This window comes from Aethina tumida, chromosome 3 (genome assembly GCF_024364675.1).
Source record: "Aethina tumida isolate Nest 87 chromosome 3, icAetTumi1.1, whole genome shotgun sequence".
NCBI lineage: Eukaryota > Metazoa > Arthropoda > Insecta > Coleoptera > Nitidulidae > Aethina > Aethina tumida.
The window spans coordinates 32,956,043-32,984,007 of NC_065437.1; the positions used below are offsets into that span (position 1 = coordinate 32,956,043).

General features: G+C 28.3%; 1 protein-coding gene across 3 annotated transcripts in view; it reads left to right on the forward strand.

Moving 5' to 3' along the window:
- LOC109602136 (RYamide receptor) overlaps positions 1-27,965 on the forward strand; it is a 43,063-nt gene that overhangs the window by 4,496 nt on the left and 10,602 nt on the right. For 2 of the 3 annotated variants that reach the window (XM_049964254.1, XM_049964255.1), the window contains exons 2-3: positions 5,403-6,043; positions 8,250-8,460. In XM_049964254.1, coding sequence (XP_049820211.1) covers positions 5,493-6,043; positions 8,250-8,460 — 762 coding nt within the window. In that variant the 5' untranslated portion in view covers positions 5,403-5,492. Of the gene's footprint in view, positions 1-5,402; positions 6,044-8,249; positions 8,461-11,520; positions 11,557-27,965 lie in introns of all 3 variants that reach the window. The other variant, XM_020018467.2, reaches the window with a different exon arrangement.

Below are 27,965 nucleotides of genomic sequence, written 5' to 3' on the forward strand. Positions count from 1 at the left end.
TCCCTGAAAATATAAAACAATAAATATTTTTTACTAGAACATGAATTACCAACTATAAAAAAATATAAACTATAATTCGGATTGTATCCGCTTCTTTCAATTCAACATTTAAATCATACCACCTGTTCATCTTAAAATATGAGTATAATCCAATCGAAACAAAAAATTACACATTGATATGTTCGAATACCAAAAAATTCCGCTGCACATGTATCGCGAACAATAAATTATAGTAAAATCATAATTAATAAAACCAGCGTTACAGAAAAAACAATATTTAAATCTGGTAGACACTCTTGTTAGAAACTTACGCACATTGTGTTCAATTTTTTATAAAAACTGATTCCATTTATAATTATATTGATTTAACCGTTGTAATTGATAGTAAAAATTCGATTTGTCATTCGCCAGATTTAATTAGTAACTAAAATTTTTTGATGTCGGCTCAATTGAACACAAGACACGTGGAAATTCAACCGAATATGGTGAAATTACGTCATGAAAACCTCCTGCAATCGAAGCAGTTTCCTGCTAGACACTCGAACAATAAACAGTGTTTCAAACATCTGCACGGTTCGTTTGTAAATATTATATTTAGTGTTATACAGGTGCTGCAAATAAACCTTGAGTCGGATACAATTTAGATGTTTACCAAATAGTTTCCCACCTAGAAAGAATATGTTTATGTGTTAAGAAAAATTAAATGTATTATGTGGGACTGACAGGGATACTAAATTTGTATCAAAAAGTTATTGCCAATAAAGAATTAATATTTAAAATTAAACGATATCCTTCTCTGGATCATTTCACATACTTTTATTGAATTTATGGTAATTATATTTCTAAATATGTGCGAAGATTTTCATGTAAATTATGTCCTAATGAAATTTTTGAACATATTAACACCATATAATTAATTTACAATTTCCGTTAATATGTCAAATTATAATTGACTAAATTTAGTCTTTTCACCAATAATATTAATATTTAACTAGTTAGCTGTAATTAAACCTTCATGATGACATGTAATTCTGCCTCACTGATACATAATTACATTATTTTATGAAACACTAAACAATGTTAAATATCGCTATAAATCACCATATATTAGCAAATTAATATTTCAAAATTAGTTAAATCCGATTACACTCTACAATAAAAAGAATCCACAGTAACTTTTATACAACACATTTTCCCTAGGTGAGACAAACAGAAGCAGTCTAACCCAGCCGTAAAACTAGAATAAAGTTCTATTAGAAACTATTTAGTATTTCATAAAATGTCCTTGTCCAACCTATTTAGGAAATTTAATACAATTTATAACTAGTTCATTTAGTATAGTGAACATTTTTCCAACATATATTGAGTATTTCTAGCTGCCGACAACTTTTTATAGCCTCTTATTTTATTTATTAAAGAATGGGTTAAGTGTGCGTATATATCGTATATATTTCAAAAAGTCGTAAATCGTTATTTCTGTCAATTTGTTTTATAGCGACCGTTATTTGTTTAATGGCTACTCCTGAAACTAAATAAGAGCGAGACTGCCAATGTAAATTATTCAAAAATATCAATTAGATTATTTTGTCATTAAATATATTTATAAAAACTCAATAAATATTCTTGAAGATGAAACAATTTTTAGATAGAAGACAATAGTTGGGAGGCCCACTATTGTTACAAACATCCTAATGGCACTTAAAAAGATATATGTATAGTTTGTGATGAATAACCGTGGTGATCTTTTAACTCAAGCAATTTTCTTTCATATATTATTTGAATATTAAAAGCTCTTCGGAATTTATCATTTTGCAGCATATAGGGGGAAAAGTTTGAGTTAATAAAAAATCGGTCACATGTGGAAGAAGCCTTTTCCGCATTCTGAAATATGGTCATCCCTTAAACGATGTCGAAGCATGAATTTTTTTATGATGAAATGAGGAACAATTGAATTGGAAACATTTATATAAAATCAGCAAGAATAAATATCTAAATATTTTCCTTTTAGTTAAAATATTTTATATATTTTTTATAAAACAAGTTGAGTCAAAAGTTCTTTTGTTACTTACAATGAATTGCGAAATTAAAATACCAACTCTTGAGTCCGTTCATTTAAATGTTCAGCACTAAATTATTTTTAATGGAATTCGTAGAAGTAACCACAGACACTGAACATTTATAATGGCGAACTTGATATTAACGTTTTCTAGTTTGTTATGTCAAAAACTTTTTATCCATCTGGTCCATAATCTGGAATATTAAAGGTAATAAAAGTGTCTGTTGTATATTTAATACTCACATTTGGCATTCAGCCATTTAGATAATTTGCTTTTAAGGAATTAAATTTAATTTATATTTCAACAATTATTCACTCCCAAATTAACAATAAATTACATTGCAGAGAAATCAAATTTGACAAATGTAATACGCCCTTTTAACAAAAAAAATTGTAACATATTTATAATAATATAATAAAATATAACTAATATATAAAGTTCGTAATAGAAAGTTAATAAAAATTGTTATTATTCAGAAATTTAGTTTTAACTATATACTTCAGCTTTTTGAATTTCTTAAACATTCTGTTGTTACCTTCAACAAGAGAGGCAAGGTTTTCAAATTTAAAATGCTTTACCTCTATTATATAAATTAGGAACCATAAGGTACACTCCTAATGTTTTTATAATGAAATCTTGAAAATGTGAACTAAACATAGGTAAGGTAATACTTGAAACTAAGTATGTTTTTTCTATGTTTACTCAAAATTTTAAGACGGGTTCATGAAAAACTTTTAAACGAAAACTTGAGCTAATTAAGGGATGAAAGTGTCTGTCAACCTAACAGATATAAATATTTAATGTTAACTTGGGGTGTTCGTTTAACGAATTTCTTTTTTGTGTTCAATTTAATTTTTTAATTACTAAAGTTAAACAAATATTTAAGTTATTGCAAAATTTAATTTTCATAAATGAAATTTATTAATTGAGTATTTTAATCCCTTTTAAATTTAATTTTTAGTTAAAAATAAAAAACTGCATGTCGCAGATTGATATTAAATATTAAAACACAATCTTTATGAAGGTTTATTTTTTCTAATTTTACGTTGAATTTCAACGCTATATTAAAACTCCACTTACCCATATTTGACTAAAAATTTGGATTAATTAGACGGAGAATTTTTCTTGTCTGGCTTCATAAGTTTTCTTTTGTTTGTCCATTTAAATCTTTAAAACAGTTTAATTAATTACTTGACTTTGTAATTTGAATGTCGCATATATACCATTGTTTCTTATTTTACTGTTAAACGAAATGAACTAAATTTTAATTGTTTGTCGCCTTTAAGGAGTTGTTAGAATAAAGTGGTTTCTTTTTCTTCTTCTATTATCTAAATTAGTTACTACAAAATACTTTTCTTATCATTTTTTTGTAACATACAAGAATTTTGATTTAATATATGGTGTGAATTTTACAAATTTTTTAAGTAAAATTTCCATACGTAGTATAGAAACTTTGATAAATAATTGAGAAGGATTAAAGTGTTTACTTAATACCCTCTGAAATGTCATTTAATTAATTTGTTTTTCGTTATACAGAAACTAAACCTAATTGAATGGAATATACCCCAGATATTTAATTTAAAACTGAGACAACAATAGAATTAAGAAGATTAATTAACAACAAATACACACACCATTAATTAATCGGTTTCTCCGTGTTTTATAATATTATTATTATAATATATAATATATATGTATATAATTGATATTAATTAATCACCTAAAATCTAGTGTTGTCTGAGCTTTAAATTAAATGAGGTAACTGTAACATGAAACAGCGGTAAACAAACAAAACTATATTTATGAGACAAATAGGTGAAATCTTGAAAATTCATTGTCTTGACATATTAAAAAATTATATGCTTTAAATGTAAATGTTAAATAATATATACATTTAAAGTATATAATTTAGAAATATGTCAAAACAATAATTGGATGCTCGAGAGAATCCTCCATTCCGCTAATTTTCTCTATTTAACGATGTTTCATGTTATAAAAATAATAAAATTAAAAAGGTAATTAATTAGATTGAGAAAACTGTGGATTTAGATAGAAGGATCTATTCTACTGCCAATAAATAATAGAAAAGCTTAGACTATAAAACGTAATCGATTACTTCTCTGATCATCAACTGATACTTTTCCCTTTTACAATTGCCATTTTATCGCTGAATGCAATCAAAGAATTTAAGACGACAAAGAACAAATAGAAGATAATGCATTATATGTATTTCCGTCACTTAAACAAATTCAGTTCTAACGTCATTATTGATCTAAATTTAAATTTTACTCGTTGATGTGTTTATCAAGTTACAACAAAAAGCTTTTAGAATATTATAATTATTACTTTAATATAATCATAAACCTCAATTTTTAGTCCTTTTCAATTTTATTTAAATCCTGACAGAAAACATAATTTTCTCATTACTATTTCCATTCAAATTATTTTAAAAAAGATCAGGTAGGTTATGTGGTAAAAGTTTTTTATATATAGTTATATATATTTTGCAATTTAAAAAGATTTTTTACTATACTTTTTACGTAACTTTCTAGATAGGTATATTTAAATTTATCGGAATAGGGGTTTATCTTGTAACAAGACTTACATAATCCCAAATCAGCTATCATAATGAACTTTTCAGCTTTCAGTTAACGAATCCTCTTTAGATAAGCTTTTCAAGCTTTGATATTAAAATATTCCAAAAATTAGTTACTTTATAATCTGTTGATGTAATATTATATTTGACTTTAAATTACTTTTAAAATTTTTATCGATGTGAGTCAATGTAAAACAGATTGTTGAGACTATAAAATATTGCTAAAATATTTTATATTACATTACTCTATAAAAACGATCAAGTTGTTTGAAATAAATATGTTATTAAGCTAGAAAACATAAATATTTCACTTCACATGTGAAAAACATGTGTACAGACATAGTTCGCCACAAACTATTTCTCAGTAATATACGGATTTTCACATATAAACTGAGGGAAACCTAAGTTTAAATTTAACTAACTTTAGAACAAAAGTCTATAAACATAAATATGACATTCTGGATTACATCAAATACGTATACATATTACAATACAACGCAGCGTGTTTTATAAATTATTTTCATTGAACATTAATATTTTTGTTTTTGAAACTATTTTAAATTTATTTGTATTGTAATTTGTATATTTAGCTTGTCAATGAAATGTTGCCTTTTATCTTTGTTATTGTATTTACTAAAATTGTTCTAGTTTGACTGGCAGGTATATTTTTTCAGGTCACATACCATTAATAAAATATGCAGAGGCTTTCAATTTATAATTTATATATGCAGTGCGTATATTTTTTGCAGGTTATGCCTATCCAGCAATGGAATATTTCTTCTGCCTAAAACTTCGTGGACCCCTATCATATAAAAGAAAATAATTAACATCTGGCCAAAATGTCGAACGACACACTGGATAATGCAACTTGTGAAATCGTCTCACCAGACAACGTACTACGGAACCCTTTCTTCCAAAGTGCGGTGTACTTAATGTACATAATAATATTTTTCGTCGCCCTAATCGGCAACGGATTCGTTTGCTGCATAGTGTTGTCGTCCTCGCGGATGCGGACAGTGACGAATTATTTCATCATGAACTTAGCCGTAGGTGACATACTAATCGCTGTTCTATGTGTTCCCTTCACATTCGTACCCATCCTAAAACAATATTGGCCCTTCGGATCATTCTTGTGTGCGATGGTCGGCTACGCCCAGGCCGTGTCCGTGTTCGTAAGTGCGTACACCTTGGTCGCGATCAGCATAGACAAGTACATAATCATAATGTGGCCACTGAAACCGAGGATCTCCAAAAATTTTGCCGCGTACGTGATTATACTCGTCTGGATCATTGCTGGAATCACGGTCTTGCCCAGCGGGCTGCTCACCAAATTGGTGCAGCCTTCTTACAACTGGACCAACGAAACCAATATTTACATTGAGTGTGACATGTAAGTTTCAAGGATTTTAGATTAGTGGTTTATCATTTGTTCTGTACGCTCTTTACTTGGATGCAACGAGGCCTGTCTGATCTTAAAAAGCTTATGTGATTCAATATTTTCTTTTGAAAGTTCTCAATCCAGTCAATATTGAAAACAAATTATATTTTACTGGGGAAAAGTTTGTTGCTTCTTTTATCCTCAAAAGGATTTGGATGATCATTTAGTAAAAGTGTGTGATCTAGTAAAAAGGCCAGACAAAAAGTACTATATATCATATATTCATCGAAAATTTGGACACGAAAAAGCTGATGGCGAGATGAGAGCCGTGTTTCTAAACAAATGAACAAAAATAGCATCGTGAGAATGTTTCAATCGAGTATTCATATTTCACCACACCAAAGCTGAATTTTTGTGTGGATTTATAACTGGACGAAACATGGATCCACGATTTCACACCTGAGACGAAAGAACAGTAAAAACATGCACATGGGTTAACTTTTATTATTTCTCTTCAAAAGGGAAAAATCATCAACGGTGAACAATTGTGGTTGATGGCTATATTGAAGTTTCGAAATTGAGAATTTTTTATTTATCTTATTTTTTTGTGTTTTCTTTGTTAAAGTCGAATACTTGTAAAACTACCCTTGTATTGAAAATTTATATATTCAAATAAAACCTAAATACAGGGTGTCCCTAAATTGAGACAAAAATTAACCACACATTCTTGACCTCAAAATACGTGAGATAAATATCGGAAACTAACAAAGGTAAAATAATGAAATTTTGTACAGTTACATAACTTGTTAAGTCTAACAAAATAGACTTGAAATGATTTAACTTAACTGTACTAGTGTTGGAGGTGGTGAGGAGCTTAAAATTCTTCTATATTTTTTATATGTGAGTTTATTTTAATTTTGACATCACAATATGAAATTTTAAGGTTTTGCCTAAAAATGATCCTTTTGTTGAATTTCGATAGCATGCATCGTTCAATTAATTTCAAAGTTACTCATCATACATTCTAGGAGAATATTCTAATATAATATTAAATATGTTTAATTCAAAATTAGAAAATCAAAATTGATTTAGAATTTTGTGAAATTAATTATTAAGAGCATTACACCAACTGGAAAAAGCTTTGAAGGCCTGTATCTCTCTTAGGAAGCATATTAGTATATAGGTAAATTGATTCTAATAGGCTTATTTTGAGGGCAAGAATATGTGGTTAATTTTTGTACACTCAATTTAGGGACACCCTGTATATTTATTAAATAAGCATAATGGTAATGAATAAGGATGACGTCGTATGTTTGAGTTCTACGAAACATGATGGAAATTATTAAATATTAATGATTAAATATATCTAAGATCTTGTTGAAGACTGGTTTAAAGAAATATATGATTTGTGGTTTGCGCGTTTGAAAAACTTTCAATTTGGGGTTTAATTTAGTATGTATGAGCAAAAATCTACGTTTCACAAATAATAAAAAACACTTCTTATAATGCATGTATATGCGAAAATCTGGTAACTCGTATAATGTATTATTTATATTTATTCTACGCCTGAATACATCTTTTTCCATATCACTGAAGCTGAATACCAAATAAAAAATATGAAGACGCGACCCAATATTGTTTTCTTAAGACATCCCTTTATATATTGTGCCGTATTGTAAAAGAGTACGAATGCAAAGAGTTTACAATAATAGGTCTTTTATGTGGAGATAAGTGGTTTATTTTCGTTGTATAAAACTTATATAAAAGTAGTCTTTATAGAAAGAATTCGATGTTTAAGTCCCAAACACAAAACTTGTGCAAATGACAAAAGTAAAAATTATTTTGTCCAACTTAATCAGTGCTTTATCTTCCATACAATAGAAGGTCACAATTTATGATTTATTGAACCGTTTAATCTGGTCATTTGTATTGATAATCCTAAATTAATTTCATATAACATTCGAACATATCCAATATGGGTCAGTTTGAGGTAAATAATGGAAGTGAAATTTAATTGCCCCATTATTAAACCATTTCTGTGTGCGTAAAATCTGACGCAAATAAAAATTTCATTCGGAAAAGAACAATTTCATTGACAGCAGATTTTACGAGATCCATCATCTTGTTTCGAATCAGCTGAACAAACCACGATAAAAGCTAAGGGACCGATTTTATGTAAAACCAATTTACTCCTTCGTAAAATGTTTTTTTGTTGCAGGTACGTGTGTCAAGAAGACTGGGAGGGATCGTACATAGGTCCAGAATATTACGAGTTGTACACCAAAATATTGATGATCTTGCAATACGTAGTGCCGTCTATTGTGCTTTTGTTTACATATTCAAGTATCGCAGTCGTGATCTGGTGTCATAGGATACCAGGTGAAGCAGAAAACTCACGAGACAGACGAATAGCGAGATCCAAAGCGAAGGTGAGTCAATTTAGAGGCTTTAATTAAGATGTCGGCGAACACGGGGAAGCGAAATTTAAATTAACAACGAAAGAGAATTAACTAAGTATACAATGTGATATAATTTAGAAGATCGGCCAAAAACACTAACAAAATTTGGCCCACCAAACCATTTATTAGCCCCACCAAATTAATTTAGAGCACTAAACCGAAACATAAATTACACGATATTAAATTTAAACGTGAATTGTGTGGAGCTAAGTAGATGTCCATAATGGAATTATGACGATTTAATATTCAGTCACCATAATAGGGCATTTAGCAACCGAACTCTGAATAGACCCGTTCCGTACTAAATTGCGCGAGTAGATCCGTCTCTGATTGAATTATTAATTTCCACTCGAGAACCACTAACAACACCAAAATTGCATTCAACGTTTTCAGAATTTAAATTTTTCACAGTAACGAATAAACTGAATCGCTTTCCCAGGTTTAGGTGGGTTGCAAAATTTGTCCGGATGCACAATGATTAAAAGTCGAACCGGGTTCATTTTAATGGCGGTTACTTTCAATTTCAAAGGGTTCTTCCCACAAGTGACCCAACCGAGATTGCGTGTCACACACCGAAACATTTACGCCTTCACGACTTTCGTCGAAACTATCAGACAGAAGCCGTTTGTTTAATCCCGCACGACTTTATTTCATGAATCATGACACGTGATGTGTGTTTGTTAGATACCAAGTTGCTCGTTGTGTCCGATCTATTACAAAGTTTAGAATAGTCTTAGGACATAACGGTCAACCTTTTCGGGTATTAACCTATGCGTTTCGGCAGACAGACTAATTGTTGGATGTTAGTGAATTTTACGGCGGCACGTAAATTTTAGCATTTATTATGTGGCATAAAATCGGGGTTGAACGCAGACATTTGAACCATTCCACCATATAACCTGAGATAATACCAAATGGACCGAAGTATATAGCCGGATTTGACGTACATTTTTCCACTAAGGCTTTGAAAATAAATTCGCCAATTCTGATTAAAACGATTATGAATTATGAAGCAGATTTTAACTTTTTAAACAAACCATTTTTAAATTTTGTTCATTTGATTTCGAAAGTTAATGGTTATAATTGATTATTATTATATAATAATTATATTACTATAAATAGAAATGTTGAATTAAACTTGATTTCAATAAAGCTTTCATATCTTAATGTCTCCTTAATTCCCGGTAATATAGTAATTTTACTATTCAATAACATATGTTATTACTAGTTAGTTAGTTTATTAGTATTTTGCTTAATTTTATAGAATTTTTTAATATCCAGAATATATCTATGATAAACTAAGCTTATGCTAAATTCCAGTAAAATTTATCAAATAGTTACCCCAACATGTACATGTCTAGAAATAAAAATTGTGTTAATAATAATAATAATAGTAATAATTAAATTACTCATTGTAAAAAATGAATGCATATAATTAATAAATTTATATGAACATTTTGTTTTACATGGAAAACCTTATTTATCACTTCAAACTATGTGTTAAGATTAAATAAAAGTAAAGGTTTATTGAATCTAAAGAATGTTATTTCTACTTCAGTTCAGACTTGGATAATAATAAAAGTAATATTTATAAATTTGTTCGCATACAAACTGTATGTTTTTGTTACGATCAATTTCGTTCTAGGTGTTGGATATACATTCTACATATCCTTGTTATACTGTTTCTTGTAATACACATGTTATAAATGCAATCGTTTCTTATTTATGTGGATGGTTGTCAGTAGACTATAGGATGGAATTTACGAACAAAATAAAATTCCGTGCTTTATTAAGAATATAAACATTTTATGGCATTTGTCGTAGTTAAGTGGAATTATTAGAGTTAAATTGCCTTCATTAAACTTAACTGTCAGGATTTCCTTCCAATGATAACAATGAGCCTTACGATGTCCTTTGATGGAATCTTTAATAATAGGTTTAATTAACCTAGATTTAAATGTTAACTGCATTGACACGTACAATTTAACTCACTTTGTCGCCAGCTTTATTTCTAATCTATTCTTTACCCGACTTTAATTCAAATTATCCCTATCAAAACTAGATTATTGGATTTTAGTAGATTTAAATATTTTCTCAAGGTTCGCTTAAACAAAAAGTAGCAGAGTAGGAAAGTAATAAAGTATTAAAAAATTAAAATTTTATTTGACTAACGACTGGAGAGAAAAACATATAACTCTTAACACAAGAAAATATAATGTTATATTGCCTCCGAACGTTTGATTCCATGGGGACATCTAAAAGTTTTCAAACGTAAAGTGCAATAGATATTTAATGACAACTATAAAATACTCGAGGAATAAGATCAAGTTTTTCAAAATTTAACCCAACTTGACTGTATATATTATAACAATATATAAAATTCCAAACCACTCACCAAAGAATCTGAGTATTTCAGACATCTATCAAGGAAAGTAAATTGAGGTTTCAGACAAATAAATAATCCCTTTCATATGCTGCGCTATTCTAAGAAAAAGGCACATTTTCATAAAGAAGACAATATCCCCATAGTTTTATTTTTGTCAACAAAAGAGAAACCACCGTGTCTATCGTCGTTTTGATAAGTGTTTTATTCTAGCTTCCATTATTGGTTGTTTATTTAAAAGAACAAACATAAAAAATGAGAATTTTAACTTTTAGTTCTTGTATCGAAGTTCTGAATACGTAAAACGTGTGCCACATAATATCTGATGTGAAAATCTGGATGGTCAGTTTTCATATTTAATTGATATTTGTTGGAAATCTCGATATGTACAATTAACCTCTTGGCAATTAAAAGTTTTTTACACCCAGCTGCGCAGCTTAGAATCCATATCGTTGAATTCGTTGCTATTGAACTTGTTTATATTTCTATATATACTAGTATAATAAAATTTAAATCTATTTGAAAAGTAATGTTCTATTTTGCACCAACTAATTTCATTATAATCCTATTTAATGATTCATTTGACTAACGAAACAATCATAAAGTGTAAGTATTTAGTAAATTATTCAAGTTATTTATTATTTCAGATTCCAATAATTGTAATTCCAAAAAATCCGAAAAAGGTATGTATGTATCATACTTTTCGATGGTTAAATAATAAAGCTTAATATATTTTTTAAGACATTAAATTCTTTACGATAAGTTAGTCTACGTGAAGTTTAAAATTAATCACACTGCCTAAGATTGATTGTTCGTTTATGTATTAACGAGATTTATTTACCTTTATCCAAATGTACCAAAATCAAATAAACTTAAAAGCACTTGACCGAACTGATATTTTCCATCCGTTACTCGTGTAACCTTTATCTCTTACTAGAAAACTTCCATTTTGACGGCAGTAAAAAATCAAATAACAGAAAAAATAAAGCAGATTACAAATGGCTTCATTATCAGTGATCATTTTGTGTAACTGCACTAATAAAGGTGATATGTAACCCCGACAAATGTCTTGCTCCTTTTTGTTTATATGGGATTGTTTCCGTTGAAAGGGAGAAACTTTCATTTCGATGTCATCAATTCGGACCATTTGATACAGACGTGAATTGAAGTTGTGTGAATCAGTTTGCGTTGTTCCATTATAGAATGAAAGAACATGGATTCCAACACGCACTTTATTTGTGTTAAAGTCTTCAACGTGTTTTTGGGTAAATCTTCGTATTTCAGTTTTTTAATTAATAAAGGACTTCAAAAAATAAGTTTGATAGAAGCATTACCTCTTAATATATAGATCGATCAAACATATCACAAATAATTTCTCACACAATAATCAAATGAATAAAATTCCCCTTTAATTAATTGTTGATATCAAAGACAGACAATAGAACTAGTCCATTAAAGAAAAAGAGAAAGAAAAGGCTTTATTAAAGAAATGAACTATATTTTATTCAGGACAACGAGGGTAATATTTCTACATTTGTTACAAAGGGATTCCTGGCACACAATATCTTCTAACGTTTGTAGCATGTAAATGTTTACTTGTTTAATTTTAAATAAAGATGTCAGTGAAAATGAAATGAACCTTTAAACAAATAACGTTTATCCAACTTGTATAGAATCAATTTTGCAACTGAAATAAGAAAAACTGTTTTTATGTTAATGTGTTTCATGCGATAAAAGATTTTCGGCTTATTAATTATTTGGAATGTACAATAATTTTGATGTCCATAAAATACGTGTTAAAATAAAATTGGTTGGTGAGTAAATAGCGTATGAAAGATTTAGTACAGACCAAAAGATTTATAGCATAAAGTTAGAAACATTAAAAGAATGATCTATTTGTCACAGCACATCAATAAAAAACTTTCTGTCCCTTTCATTGCACTGACAGATTGTTCAAATTGAGGCGACATAGCAATAAAAAAGCATATACAACTTTTATTATTTTAAAATTACATAAAAAATCAATCATTCAAAGATAATTAAGGTTACGAACTATTCTGTTTAGATTTTGTCTCAGGTGAAGAGGAATAATATCTTATTATTAAGATTGATGAAGGATGTAACATGAAACCTCATCATTACGATACGAATCTGAATGAAATATTGATTACAATTAAAATTTCTCCCTCTTGCATTACTTCATAACAAATTGTTCGAAATCCATTGAATGGATGAATCATTAATAAATTATTAAAAGAACATGTGCTCCCATTTATTAATACATACTCATGTTAAATCTTTAAAATATTAACTCAACTAATTATTTTTAAAAAATATAAGCCTTTAATTATTTTTTCTTACTCATTTTTTTAATAATATTATTACTGAAAGATACTTTTGAATCATCCAGCTTTCAATAGGTATATGAACGGAGAATATTAATGTTGTCTTATAATATGATTATTCATATTTTAATTGCCTCTCAAATAATATTTCCGAATTAGAACTGTATATTCAGAATTATACTATTTCAAAATCTTTCATTTATAATGAAATTTACAGTAATAATTAATTCCAATGAGTCAGTAACTTGGTGAACTTTCAAAGTAACTGCAATACTTTGGCATAACCTGAAATCTGTATACAATGAATGGATTTCATTCATATATTTATTTTTATTTGCTACCAGCTAATTATACATATAATATAAATAAACAAACGGGATATTTTAGTGTGAACATTTCTCTGGTTAATGATTTTTGTTCACAGCCGTTGTAACAACAAATAATTTTTACGTAGTCAATAAATGACTCGTTTTAGAATTTTAAAATGAATTCTGCCCAACATTTTATAGCTCTGAAATAATAAAAGATACTTTTGCCTTCGTTAAGTTGCGCGTTTGTTCGTACATAATAAATACAATTTATGTTTGTGGCTTTTATCTGATTTACAAGTTTGGGAATTTAGTCAATATGTGCTTTGTATTTTTACAGGTAGTTATATAAATTATTATATAAATTTTTGCAAGAGACAATAAAATTCCAATTAAGCGGGAAATAAACTGAGCCCATCGAATGTTTCATTTTTACATTTTTTATTTTTATTGCCACTCAAGTAAAAATCGCTGTATAAAAATATGGATAATTTACAATTAGTCTCACAATATTGCAATACTTAAAAACAATTTCCAATCTTTTGAATAATTATTATAAGAACATGTACTTTTATTTATTGTTATATATTTACATTAATTTATTATATACCATATTTGAGTTTTAATCAATATTTATTAGTAAGGAAGATCTTTGTTATTTTGGGCAATTGTTACTACCCGTTACACAGCAGTTGAGTACTAATTTACGTTTATAAAAGAGGATAAATAATATTACAATATTATAATTTAATGTGATATTAAGTATAACTATTTAAGAAGTGCTCGACGGGTACTGCTCGTTTAATATTATTTACTATTACACTGAAATAATAAATAGGATTTTATCTACATAAGGAATAAATCACAAATATTAACAAAAATAACTTCTACTGCTACTCACAGCAAGGCTAATCCTGCTAATACCCATAGTAATCATCATAGAACAAGTGACGATTTTGAATTCGTTCTCCTACTATATATTGGGACAATATCAAATTCGTACAAAATTTAGTTCCTCATAACAAATGTGGGAAAAATTAATTTTGAATATCACACTAATAATTGGTAAAGACACAATTTTTATTCTTAAAATAAAGTCATACTTCCTTTCCGTAATTACTGCCTTAATCCGTTTGGGACTCAATTAAAGCACTGTTCTGGAAGTAAAGTCGCTCCAAATTTGGTAATGTTATGGCAATGTCTGTTGCGGGTCTTTTCTTAACTCTTATTTCGTCGTATGCCAAACAGTCTCAATGACAATTAGATTAGGACTGCTAGAGGGCTAAGAAAGAACATTTATATTAATTAATTACTCACAAAAGTCAAATTTTGATTTGCCGTTAATCTTAACTTTGGAACAATTCTATTCATTCCAAGACACTTTGAACTTTACCCAATAAAGATTAGCTAGCCTCTTTTGTTTTACTAAAAATAGCTTGTTATTTACTTGTAACATAAGACGACACATTTAAACCTGAAAATTATTGTCTCTGATATTTTTTTATAAAATGTAAGTCACATCTATGAATCCACAACATTATCTTAATAAATTTAATCTAGCCACACTATTCTACTCAGCCACAATTTATATGAAAGTCGTCTTTTTGCATATTTGTATTAATCCTAAACTAAATCGCCGTCCAGAAGTTTAGAATTTCTTCGCTTTTTCTATACTAGTTTATTACAATTCAAACCATTGATTTAGGAATATTAGGTTCATCAGCATCTCACGTATTGTTCCGTTACAACAATAAATTTTAAATCAAGTTTTAATTATCCAAAGGACACATAAAACAATAAAAGCTTTTCGAAAACTTTCCTTTGGGAAGATAATAAATAAAATGTAATGGAGCAAACGTCAATTTGTTCTACCTTCCGCAGATATTTAGTAAAATAATTGATGAACTGTACCATCGAATTAATTGGGGTGGATGGCACTGCGGACCACCACCCCCGACCGACCGGTCAATACGCGGATCGATAACAGAATGTGTTGATGGCGTCGTCCAATAATTAGTCACACCATGCCTGTGATTGATCAACGTTGAGGTTTATGTAATTCCTTCAAGAAGTTTTTTGATTGAAACGGAATTTTTTCGTTAAAACATCTGATTTTATACACTCTTAAAAAATATTTTATATTAATCGTTTTAATATTATTAGCCCATTTTACCTGTTTAATGATAATAACCAAAAAATCTGAGGTACTAATCGACAAATTTTAAATAAATAATCATTTTTATCCAAATTCAGAATATTATAAACCATCAAAATACAGCAATGTTAATGTAAAATTATATAAATAGTTAGTTAAGATTACTTTCATTTATTTACTTTTAATAAACAATTTGAACAATGAAACATTTGATGAACACACAAATCATAGTGTCTTTATTTGTATTATTGTCCCAGTTATTTTATTTATGATATATATATATAGTGAATTATTTTTATATATCATTAAAATTTAACGGAGCAAATATGGGTCGTGCAAACATTCCACTCCAGAAGAAAGGCTCATACTCTTTAATAGCGAAATCAAAAGAAAAATTACTCATTCATTGCAAAAGCATTAAAGCATTCTAAAAGTGTCATTGTCACAATTTTAAGGAAACAACACTTAACAAATGAAGTTATCTTCATTATCTTGTTTAGTAATTAAATAAAAATAAATTTATATAAATCTGATGGAAAACGATAGATATATATATATATATATATATAAAATACAATAGATACTGTGAAGCACGGCGGTGGAAACACTAAAATGTGTTTTTTTTTCTTATTCTGGTGTGTATTTTATACTGTATAAAAAAGGACATTTATAAGGAAATATTGAAAATAGTTATGTTTACTATGCCATGATGAATATGCCTTTAAATGATCCAAAACACAGAGCTCAAATCATGAAGCAGTTGTTCGTAAACAATATAATATAATAAAAAGTAAAAACAATATGTTTTTAATCAAAATAATTCAAAAATTTGAATATTAATATTTGAAACCAGTTCAATCAAATAAAGAGGTAAGTACTTAATGCCCCTAATTTTTAATTAAATTAAACCAATTCGACAAGCAAATTAATTCAACGTTTCAACTGAACTAAAAATACATCACTCGACAACTGCATACAAAATTTTCAAATGTACCCATGTCGTCCGTTTAAGATAAAAATAGAAACAGTAAACAGAAATAATCGCAATTAATACATTATTTATTATGCTTTACCGCTAGTTAATTATAGATATAATGTATATATAAAAACGTGATATACTATATTAATAGGAAAATTTCTCTGGCTAATACATTTTGTTCACAATCGTTGTAAAAACAAATAATTTTTACGCAGTCAATAAATGACTCGTTTCAGCATTTTGAAATGAATTTCGCTCAACATTTTATGGCTCATGAATAATAAAAGATACTTTTATCTTCGTTAAGTTCAAATTTATGTTAGCACATAATAAATGTAATCTATGTAGGTGGCATTTGTGGCTTTTATCTATGCCACATGTCTATAAATTTAGTCGATATGTGTATATATTTTTACAGGTGATATTTAAGTTGTTGTAATTATTGAAGAGGCTGCAGAGCAACTGAAAACACTATAATATGCATCTTCCAATAAAAGATGCTGTATTTCAGCTAGTTTCATAAATGTGGAAGAAAGCAATGATCATATTGTTCCCTAATGTCAGCAATAACATGATGTTTCCCAAAATTGCATTCCCATCATTCTCTCTTCGCTCAGAAAATAACAGAAAAAATTATTGCTAGTAATCTTAGGCAATATATTGATACACTGGAAGTAGTAGGTATAATAGGAAGGAAATCATACCAAGTAGTCACTTAACTTAACCGGTTCCTCTGTTTGGACATATGTATGCAAGACCCAAATTGCTGAAGTTGAGAGATTCTTTCTTATTCATTCGCGAAGTAACCTGAAGTTTTACTAGGTAAACTCAGTAAACCGACAATGTATTGATTACCATGATACGCGGTCGAGTTATTCGTAAGAGCCTTCCTCCTCCTTAAAAACTCATGTTAAAAATCAACATGTTGTGAAAAGTAACCATTTTAATAATTTTACTTGGGATGTTTTTTAGGTTGACACTATTTCCAGTTAGAATTGGATAAACTGGCAAATAAATTATTACACTTGCGTGAATATCTAGATAATTAACTGCATTATTATGTCGTATGAGGTTAATTGTTTGTCAGTTACCCCCGAAGTAAATAAAATGTCCTACTTTTGTTTGTTTACACTGTAAATGTTTACGGCCTTTGGCGATTCAGTTTGGACCGTTTAATTATTTAACGATTTTCATAGGCCTGAAAAAAATTTTTGTTGTGAACTCAAAGAGTTACCACTTCAATTTGCTTAGGGACAACTATTGCAGGAATTTCTAAGTGTAGTGTTTGTCAACGGTCGACGTTTTCAAAGCGAAACACCAGCATACATTATGTATATGCTTACGGCCAATTAATGCATGTTTCCTGCATAAACCGAAATAAATCGGGGGTATTTGGCACAGCAAATGAAAACTTTAGACGTACATACTCATATAAACTTGTCTGTTGGTTAACATAATGTAAATTTGCCACAACACTAACAGATATTCTAATGAAATACGCATATAAAAATTTAATGAAGGCATTTTTTGTTTAGCAAATCTTCGTAGCTCGTTAGAGCCTATATGAGCGTATACCTCAGTAATATTGTGATTAAATAAATTATGTATTTGTTTCGCATGTTGAAATCCATTATAATGGCACGTATTCGATGCTTCTAACGAATGTGTTTCCAGTAAAATCTACAACGCTTAACTACACACTAAATTAGACAAATAAATAGGTAAACAATGACTGAACACAAACGAGCTTTGTTTTTCCTCATGCAATTAAGTACACAGTAATCTACGTCCACAATTGCATCCTGCAAACTTTGTTAACATTGTTTAGTTACATTTTTAAGTTATTTATTCAATAGACAAACGTTATAAAAACAACGGAATTCGTAATCGTTTTCTATCACTGAAATTTGCTTTTAAAATAGTTAATTAAAATCAGTCACCTCTTAAGATATACAGTAAAACCTGGAAGCTTTATTTACTTTACAAAATTAAAAGCTAAATTGTATATGATGTTCTTTTACTTTTACATCAGTCCATTGTACTCCAACTTCCATTATATGAATTAGCTCTTTTTACTCATTTTACATTATTTCTCGATCCACTGTTCCAGTGAAATTACGCGAGTGCACCACATGAAAGAAACTGTACATTCTATCCACTTAAATTAAAAAAAAGCTAAATTACAACCTGATATTAAATTCGGTATTTGTAATGTTTTTTGTTCAAGCCGATTGTTTAAACATAAACAAAAATGTAACCGAAAATCGAAAGCTGTGATAAGTTTCGCAATTTAACTGAAATTTATGAAAACATTTTTTTACAATAAAATGCGCCTCCACCATAATTTGAAATATGAAGTAACGTATATTTATCTGTTCACGTGCAATGTTAATGTGTTTATTTTATCTCTAAGTCATATCTAAATTTAAACATCGATTAATAGTGCAGTCTACGCAAATTGATGTAGTTTAATTTGTCAACGAAAATAACCTCTGTTCTCAGTATAAAAATAAATGTAAAGGTTCACGAAGACGGTGATCGGTGAGAGAGTTTTCCGCACTTTATATATATTAAAATCCGCTTAAATTCGGATTTAGGGTTAATAATACCACAACTCTACCTTTCAGCACGTCTTCATATAATCTGGAAAATAGGATTATCAGATAATTTTACATGAAACTGGCAAGTTCGTTTTAGGGAATGAATTTATAAAGGGACTTATATTATAAATATGATTTTTGTATATATTTTAACGTGCACAAAAAGTTTTTGTTTAACTTTAAATGTAAATTTGAAATACAGTTTTTTCAAATATTCATATAATATATAATTGTTAATACAATTTAATTAATTGTTAAGCTGCCATGAAATGTGCAGTATGGAACAGCCTCCGACAGTGATTGCAAAAACTAATATTGAATGAAAAATAAAATCATTATCAAATTATTCACTACAACATACATATTAAAAACTAAAATTTCATTAGTTATTGTATTGGAAAGTGATTTATTTTGATTTATTTTATTTAATATTTAATACTAATTTTTGCTATAAATTTGAAAACAATATTTTTTATATAAAATGAAGAAATTTCCGATATAACAATTTGGGAGTTGCAACTACCATTCATTGTATCTATGAAAAATGTTATTTCATAATCCAAAATTGACACTTGCTGTATGTACAATAAAATAAAATATATAATTTCTACAGATTTTAAACAACTAAAATTTAATTAAAAATATGAATAACTTTTTTAATTATTTAAGCGTCATTTACATTTACAAAATTCCTCACTTGAAAGTTGAAAGTTGATACTTCACAGCAATGTAAATATTTTATGTTAAAGTTACCTTTGTATGATAAAACGTTCCAACATTTAAATAACGTATAAATAATTTGCACTTTAAAGTTCCAACAGTAATAAATTAACTTTTTGAATGTTGGATTTTAATATTAATTGAATAGCTACCTACAGTTTGATGGATTAATGTAATTTACATGAAAATGTACGCTATAAAATAAAGTTTGTTTTAACATTGTTAATTTATTAAAACTAAACATGTAAATATAATAAAGCAGAAATAAAGTAGTATATAGTACCACAGAAATAATTTTTCTAACAATTTATTTTTTCTTTCAAACGGTTTAATTATGTAACTTATCTAATACAATTCAATTAGTTCAACAAAAAGGCAAAAAAATCACTGAGTTCGTTTTTCGATGACGATGTGAGGACAATAATCCGTTCTGCTAAAGTGACATAATTTTAGAGTTCGGAATTGGGTCACGTCCAATTTGATGGACGCACTTGATCCGGATGTTGATTATTTGTACAAATCCAAAAATGAAAATCCAGCGTAATTTAGTAATTAAAATTGTCACCGCTTAAATGCTGTTGAAGACGAGATCTTAAACATCGAAACTGTTTTAAAAGTTCGTAGAAAGCTTTTAGTTCAGAATAAAAACTCGTGCCGCAAATCAACTATTGTGGGATGATTTGTCTCTTTTCAGTTTAATCCGAGCTCCATTGTACGGGAACTATTATGAGCGTTCATTAAGTATTCTTTCAGTTTGCAAAATCAACTGTTTTATTAGGCTTGAACTGTATAAAAACTGATAGAACTTTTTTTCGAACAGGCGCCAAACAATAATAGTCCAGCCGTGATTTTGATCAGTTATTCACAGAGAAACAGTAGTCTGAAATAGAGTCAATGTAATTAGTTTTTTTTTCATTTCCAATCGAAATTGAATATTTCTTTTTTTATTTAAGGTTCAATTTTATAATAACATGTTAACTATCTTTTAAATAAGTTTTATATAAGAAAATAATTACCATCATAATCAACAATTTTTACCATTTTTCTACAAGCTATTATAATTTGAGTCACGAGAAAAATATTTTTAGTTCCTTGTTTGGATTGAAGAAAAGATGAACTGATAATTTACAATGTTGATACTTCCATTGCATATCTAAAAGAGTAAGTGGTTTTGCAATGTAATGCAGAAGCAGAATTTTTTTCTATTGAAAAATGTTTCTTTTGAAACTTTAACAGCTTTATTTGCGTTTGCGAACGTAGAAAAAAATAGTACTTAATATTTCACTAATTATTTATTATCATAATTATATTTTGAAATATTTTATTATATGCAATGTGTAAATTTCGGTGTTTGTAGAAGAAAATCAAAAATTTGTTTTTTTCATATTTTTATAACATTTGATCAAATAGTATTTAAATTTGGTACTTTTTTAACTTTTTCCAGAACGCCCTTCTTTTTACATCACTGAATATTTTTTAAAACTATAAAGCTCTTCATTTTATTTGCACATATTAGAAAAAAGAATTGATTACATTTGATTATCACACCCGTTTTTGAGTTTCAGTTTCATTATGAGGTATTATATGTAATAAGTACGATTTTATTAGTTTTGATAATTAAATAATAAAATAAAAAATATTTGCTATATATTTTTTTAATTAAACTGTTTTTCATTTCGCCCCAATGTAAAATTTTAATGGGTTAATATCTGGCGACCTTGGAGGCCAATATATATGACCGTTATTCCGATTCCCACTGCCAAACCATTGATGTGGAATATTTTTGCAGAACCACTGTCCTTGGTAGTTCGTCCGCTAAATTAAAAGTTGTGTATATTAAAACACTTTTTCTGAAAAAAGTTGCCTCCTCAGAGAAAATTATTTTTGAGAAGTATGTGTGATGGTGTTCATGACAATGTATATATTTAATATATTTAATATATTTAAATTTTTCCTGTATAATATTTTAATAAATAGTTAATGAGATACGAGATATTAATCATGAATAACTCCAGCAACAAATATTTTCATTATGTTCGTCGAAAAAATTCTAAGAATTTTATTCACTTGGGGATCCACAAGTTGCCCGGCACGCTACTTAACCAACCAATAATGTATTAAGAATTCTCTTATTAAAACAAAACTGAACACATTAAAGTGCAATTATTTACATTTATAAAATATGAGAAAGCTGACACTTCGCAGCATTATGTATATTTAATCAAAAAGCTGCCTTTGTTTTATAAACCATTCATGGCACAGTCAAACTATGTTTTAAGTGATTACCAACCCTTTCAGCAGTAAACTTTTTATTCGCAACAAAAATAGATATAGTAAAGCTTTTATTAGTAGCGCTGCATTTCAATGAGTTCGTTTTATGTTTGTGAATTAAATAGTTGAAATTTAGTGACATGAAAAGGAGATTAGTAAATTTCATTTAACAAGAAATTAAATGATAATTATCCAATTCACATGAATACAACGTATTAAATATAAAACAGAATTATGCAAAGATTACTTACCACATATTACATGATGTAAATTAAACCATTCACAATTTCATTTTCATGCATATATGGTGATAATGTGAATGTAAATTATAATGAAGATTATTGTTTATGATATTCTAATGAAATTCCAAATCAATTAAAATACTGGCGTTTATCATTTATAATGCGGACTTAAAACTATGCACCGGAGTAAGATAAGTTATATTTGTAATTAAATAGTTACCGTTTCTGGAATATATTGCATCGTTGCTATCTCTGCACAGTAAAACTTTGGCCTACAGTAAATCTCCATTGAACACAGCATTTATATTAGTTCGTGCAACTTTTAAATACCCCTAAACCTCGCCAAACTTTGGAAATATACGTATTTCAAGCGAGGCGAAAACTGTTTTTCTACTTTTGTGCGTTTTATACGTCGACCACGCAGTGAAAATAAATGAGGAAAAACTCTTCTGACCATGTAGAAAAAAAATGAGGAAAACTAAAGGCATTTAATGTCACACTAATCCTATTAGAGGCACGAAAGTCCAACGGTAAACAAATTAATCCTTTAGAATAACTATGCCATCCCTAAAGAGTCCCCAGAGCAATTGATCTACAAATACTTTCATCTCAATGCAAATCGGACGATGGTATTTCAAGTACTCAATCCATAATGGATATTCAATTTCTATAGTTATGAAAAGGGTTCATTTAATTAAATGTAAACTTTAGTTCGTCTAAAAATTGGAAATCCATTAATAAAACTTCATCACGATAGTGAATTGATTAATCCTGTAAAAAACTTTTCCACAGGAGACAATAGAGACCCTAAGAGTCCCCAGAGTAATCGATTCGACAACTTTTATTTTAACCGCAATTGTCCAGTCCCTTAACAAGCATAATCTCGACCTATCAATATGTAATTAAGATTCTATGCGATTGTGCAAATCCACTCAGTTATGTGAATGATTAAAATTGCTACAAATATTGTATGTAAATATCTTTTCAATTGATTCGAATTTGATGTTTACATTTAATATATTGAAAACTTTGAATGTGATTTAAGAGGATATACCAATTATAAAAAAATGTTTACATATATCAGACCAATCTTTGTAGTGTCTAACCAAACATAAGGCTTCATTAATTTTGTTCCACACTTTATAAAAATATAATTGAAGTCCATTAAAGAATTCGTTTTAACCTCAAATTACTAATCACTTTACAAGTTTTTAAAGTAGGATAACAAGATGGAACATTTTAATAGCGTTTTAAGGACAGGCTAAGAAAAATAAGTGAAAAGCTTTAATTTAAATATATTTCAAAGTTCGAAGTGAATGTGAGAGAATAATTGCATATTCGATAAGCTCTTGTGGCGGGGAATTGAGATAGAAGTTGAATATTTATGTTGTGGAACCTTACATGGGGTGGATTCTATTCTTGCACCACCGTATTAGAATACTTGATCGCTTTCGATTTTCTATACACAATATATTCGAACGTCTGGATGGATCGTCAATTTATGTAACAATACTTTCAAGCATTTACATTTTTAATCAACATTTTTCGCTCCCAAATTTGGGGAAACTTAATGGAACAAAAGCACTTCGATGTAAATAATGTATGATCCAAGTTTTCAAATTTTGTAAAATTAGAATTAAATCTTAAGATTATAAACAAAGTGATAAGGTGAATTTCATTTTTCTCAAAACAACGAACCGAGATAAACTCGTTTAACACAACTATTCAACAAAACATTCCTTTCATAAAGGCAGCCAGTTTCGCATTAGGACGAAACGCTTTGGATTTTACTGCAGTTCTTTAAATGGAATGTTACATTAATAACCTTTATCCACTTTTACATTTAAAAACGGAGATATAATTTTAAATTTGTGTAATTTATTCATTCAACCAATTTTAACCGTATAATTTAATGTGAAATAATGCTGCAAAGCATTGCAAACAAACGGATACCCTAAATTTAAGTTTATATAAAATTCATATATTTTATTAAATACAGTAAAATCAAATTAAATAATTTTTATTAGTAAATAACACTCGTATTTTTTCATGTATCAAGTACGCTATAAATTTCACAAAACTCTTTTATTTGTTATATTTGTTAGTTTACATTTATTTAAGTTTGATTAAGATTCTTAATAAAATATTAAATTAGTTTCGAGAGCCAATTAAATATCTTTTATTTTAAATCACAATTTATGCAGCCAGTTAAAATGGGAATAAAGAAAAACTTGTGCATCCAGTTAATAAATGCGCCCGTATAATCCTATTTAAAATTGCGGAATTGCTACAGCTGGAATACCAATCGTACGGACTCAAAAATCCGTCTAAATCCTCAAGGCAAGAACGAAAATTGCCCTTTATACCACGAATTGAATCATATTTTAATGCACTGTATAAAAATCGATCGTCCAATTTATTTCAAAACGACCACAAATGATGTTCATTTAAATAAATAAAATTATTCGACTCGTCTTGAAACCCTTGATACAAAATAATGAACGCTGTAAAATTGATTGCAACGATTTAGGAAGAGAATACGTTGAGAATAGCTAATTACTAGGGTACAATTTGTTTACAAGACGTCGTCCTTGATTCTTGTGTTCTTTGTGGACGAATTAGCTAATTAGAAATTGTTTTTGCGTCACTCAGAAAATGAATCTGTAACGAATATGTTTTTTTTGGAGGGCAAAATATATTCAACATTTCTGGTGTAGTAAGGTAATTTTAACGTTAATTTATTTTCAGGATTAAATATACACCTTCAAATTACATGCCACAAAAAATTATTGCAGTAATGGCTGTATTGTCTTGTAATTTGAGAAGCTTTTTATTCAATTCAAAAGAACTAGGCTAACGGCCTCCTTAAATTATAGTAACTTTACTATTTGTCTAAATTGGATTTTGGTTTCTTGATTTGATAATAAATCATTAATAAAAATAATTTGACCCCGATTTCATTTTACCTCAAAAAACACAACAAAAATTTAAAGTGTTGGGGAGAACTATATCATTAGATATTATCAGTTCGGGGTTATTTTGTTGAGACGCCTCAGCAATAGTTTGGCCGCGTTACACAAAGAACACGTCATAAGTGACAATATAATACGAAGCACTCCCTTAAATACAAGTATACCTATTAATTATACCCATAAAGGAAGCATTTACTTAACTATCTAAATATAATTTACATTTACTTGTTATTTGTTATTTGAATATGAAAAGATAATGTGTAATAAACAATATGTTCATTGTATTAGGTACTAACAAATCTAATTTAATTTTTATTTAACAAAATAATCATCATATACTCAACATTTTTTCCCTAAGTTAATATGAAGATGTAAAACACTTTTTCTGTTGACTGCTCATCTTTCACTTTTTGTATAACCTTGGTTGCATTAATTTGACCTCTAGTAGTCAATATTTAAAATTCCAATTGACCAATCTTGCTAGACTTAAGTGACTTCAGTACTTTTTATTAATTTCAACCCAATGATTAGATTGGCGCACATTGTCGTAATAAACCTATATTTCGTCTTTATGACAATATGATCAATAAAATGCTCATTAGGATTGTATACAAAGAGAAAATTGACACTTATCTATACAACATTTTGGCTTATTTTCAAACATGTTCATCAATTCAAAACGAATAGACCAAAATATTTCCTCACGTACTTTATCTTTAAGTATGATTTTTTAACTCCTCTTGTAGGCCAGAAAAAATGTTTTAAATACAATATATGAAAAAATATCATAGTTACTAAAACCACAAATACATAATTCAACACAAAAATGTTCAAATGTGATATAAAATCTAAATTATTTTTCTGGTCCTAAAATGTGAAAACATACATTCTGATAATTGGATCATATTAAACTGGCAGCAGTTTACATATATACATATAGACATTCGATTTACTTTTCTGTACAATTCTCAGTCAAATCGACATTTTTATTTACTTTATCATCTGTCATGTACGTGGAGAAATATCCATTTTTATTGTAAACAGTGACACAAAGGCCATGGAGATGTTTGCCACTTAAAAGTACTCATATATATAATATTTAGGCATGTTTGAATGACGAAGCAGTTACTTCTATATAAAAATTTCATAAATGTTTACGAATTTGAGCTGGCGCTAGTTTTAATATTTATTTATTTTATTAACGGAATTTTATTTGTAATTAAATCAACTATAGAATTCGATAGCCTCCGTTTTGAACCAGGATTTGAAGGGTTTAATTGTGAATTTAAATGGTTATCCAATTGCCCCTGGGGTAACAAAGTGGATGTTTAATATTCAAACTGCTATTGAATTTAATTGATATGATGAAAATGGCCTTTGTGAATAATCAATCAAAAATAATATGGTATTTTTCATATGGACCATTTTAAAAGCAAACTTCATGTTCAGTCACCCCACAATTTATAAACCTCTTTTTTGTGGTAAGAGGCATTTTAACATCAATATTTGTGTATAATATTTAATTCATACGTTTAACAAATTTTCTTTATGATACATAAATATAATTTATTATTTACTAATGATAAAAAATATTTAATAAATATTTAAATTAAAAATGATTAATCAAAAATACAATTAATTTAATTATTAATTAATTATTATTTTATAAATTGTTATTACTAAATTCTTAAAAATTAAAATATTTGAATAAAATTCATGCACATTACAACACATATATCTCCACCAATTTACTAACACCTCAGTACACGTTAGTTAAAGAGCCTCGAGTCCAAATTGTCATAAATTAATAAAGCGACTGGCGCACAAACAATCAAAACGCCACCAAATTACAATCAAATTACCATAATAGAGTACATTTAATTGTAAATTGAAGGCATTGTCGGTGCTTACCGAAGATAATCCCAAATCATGCATGAACACGTAATAATATAATAGATAACTCTTACGTAAAGGATCGTATTTAACAATAAAATACCTGTTTGGTGTTATATTTTAACACTAGATAAAAAAAACCTCAACGATGAACAATGAACGAAAATACAATTTTATATTAAGCAATTTGCAATAATTTTGATTGTATAAAATAGGTGAAACTGAAACTAAATATTTATAATTTAAAATTTATAAAATCTATGATGCCATAAACAAACTCAATTTTATCTTAACAAGCAGCGATAAAAGATATATTGCATGCACCGAGATTAGTGGTAAATTAGATTTACAAGCTGCATTTGGTAAATAAGCTTAATGGAAGTGATCCATCATAAACGTGACCAAAGTCTGTAAACAATGTGCGTACAGAAAAACTTTCATTAATATCGGAGATTACACCAACTCCAATTGATAAAATGCTGCCTGTTAATTTAATACGCAACAAAGTTGATGATATTACTCCGGAAAATTTTATTTTCTATGGTCCAAAAATATCTTGTATTAATTCCAAAGAAAATTAATTATTAAGTCAATAGAATCAAATATT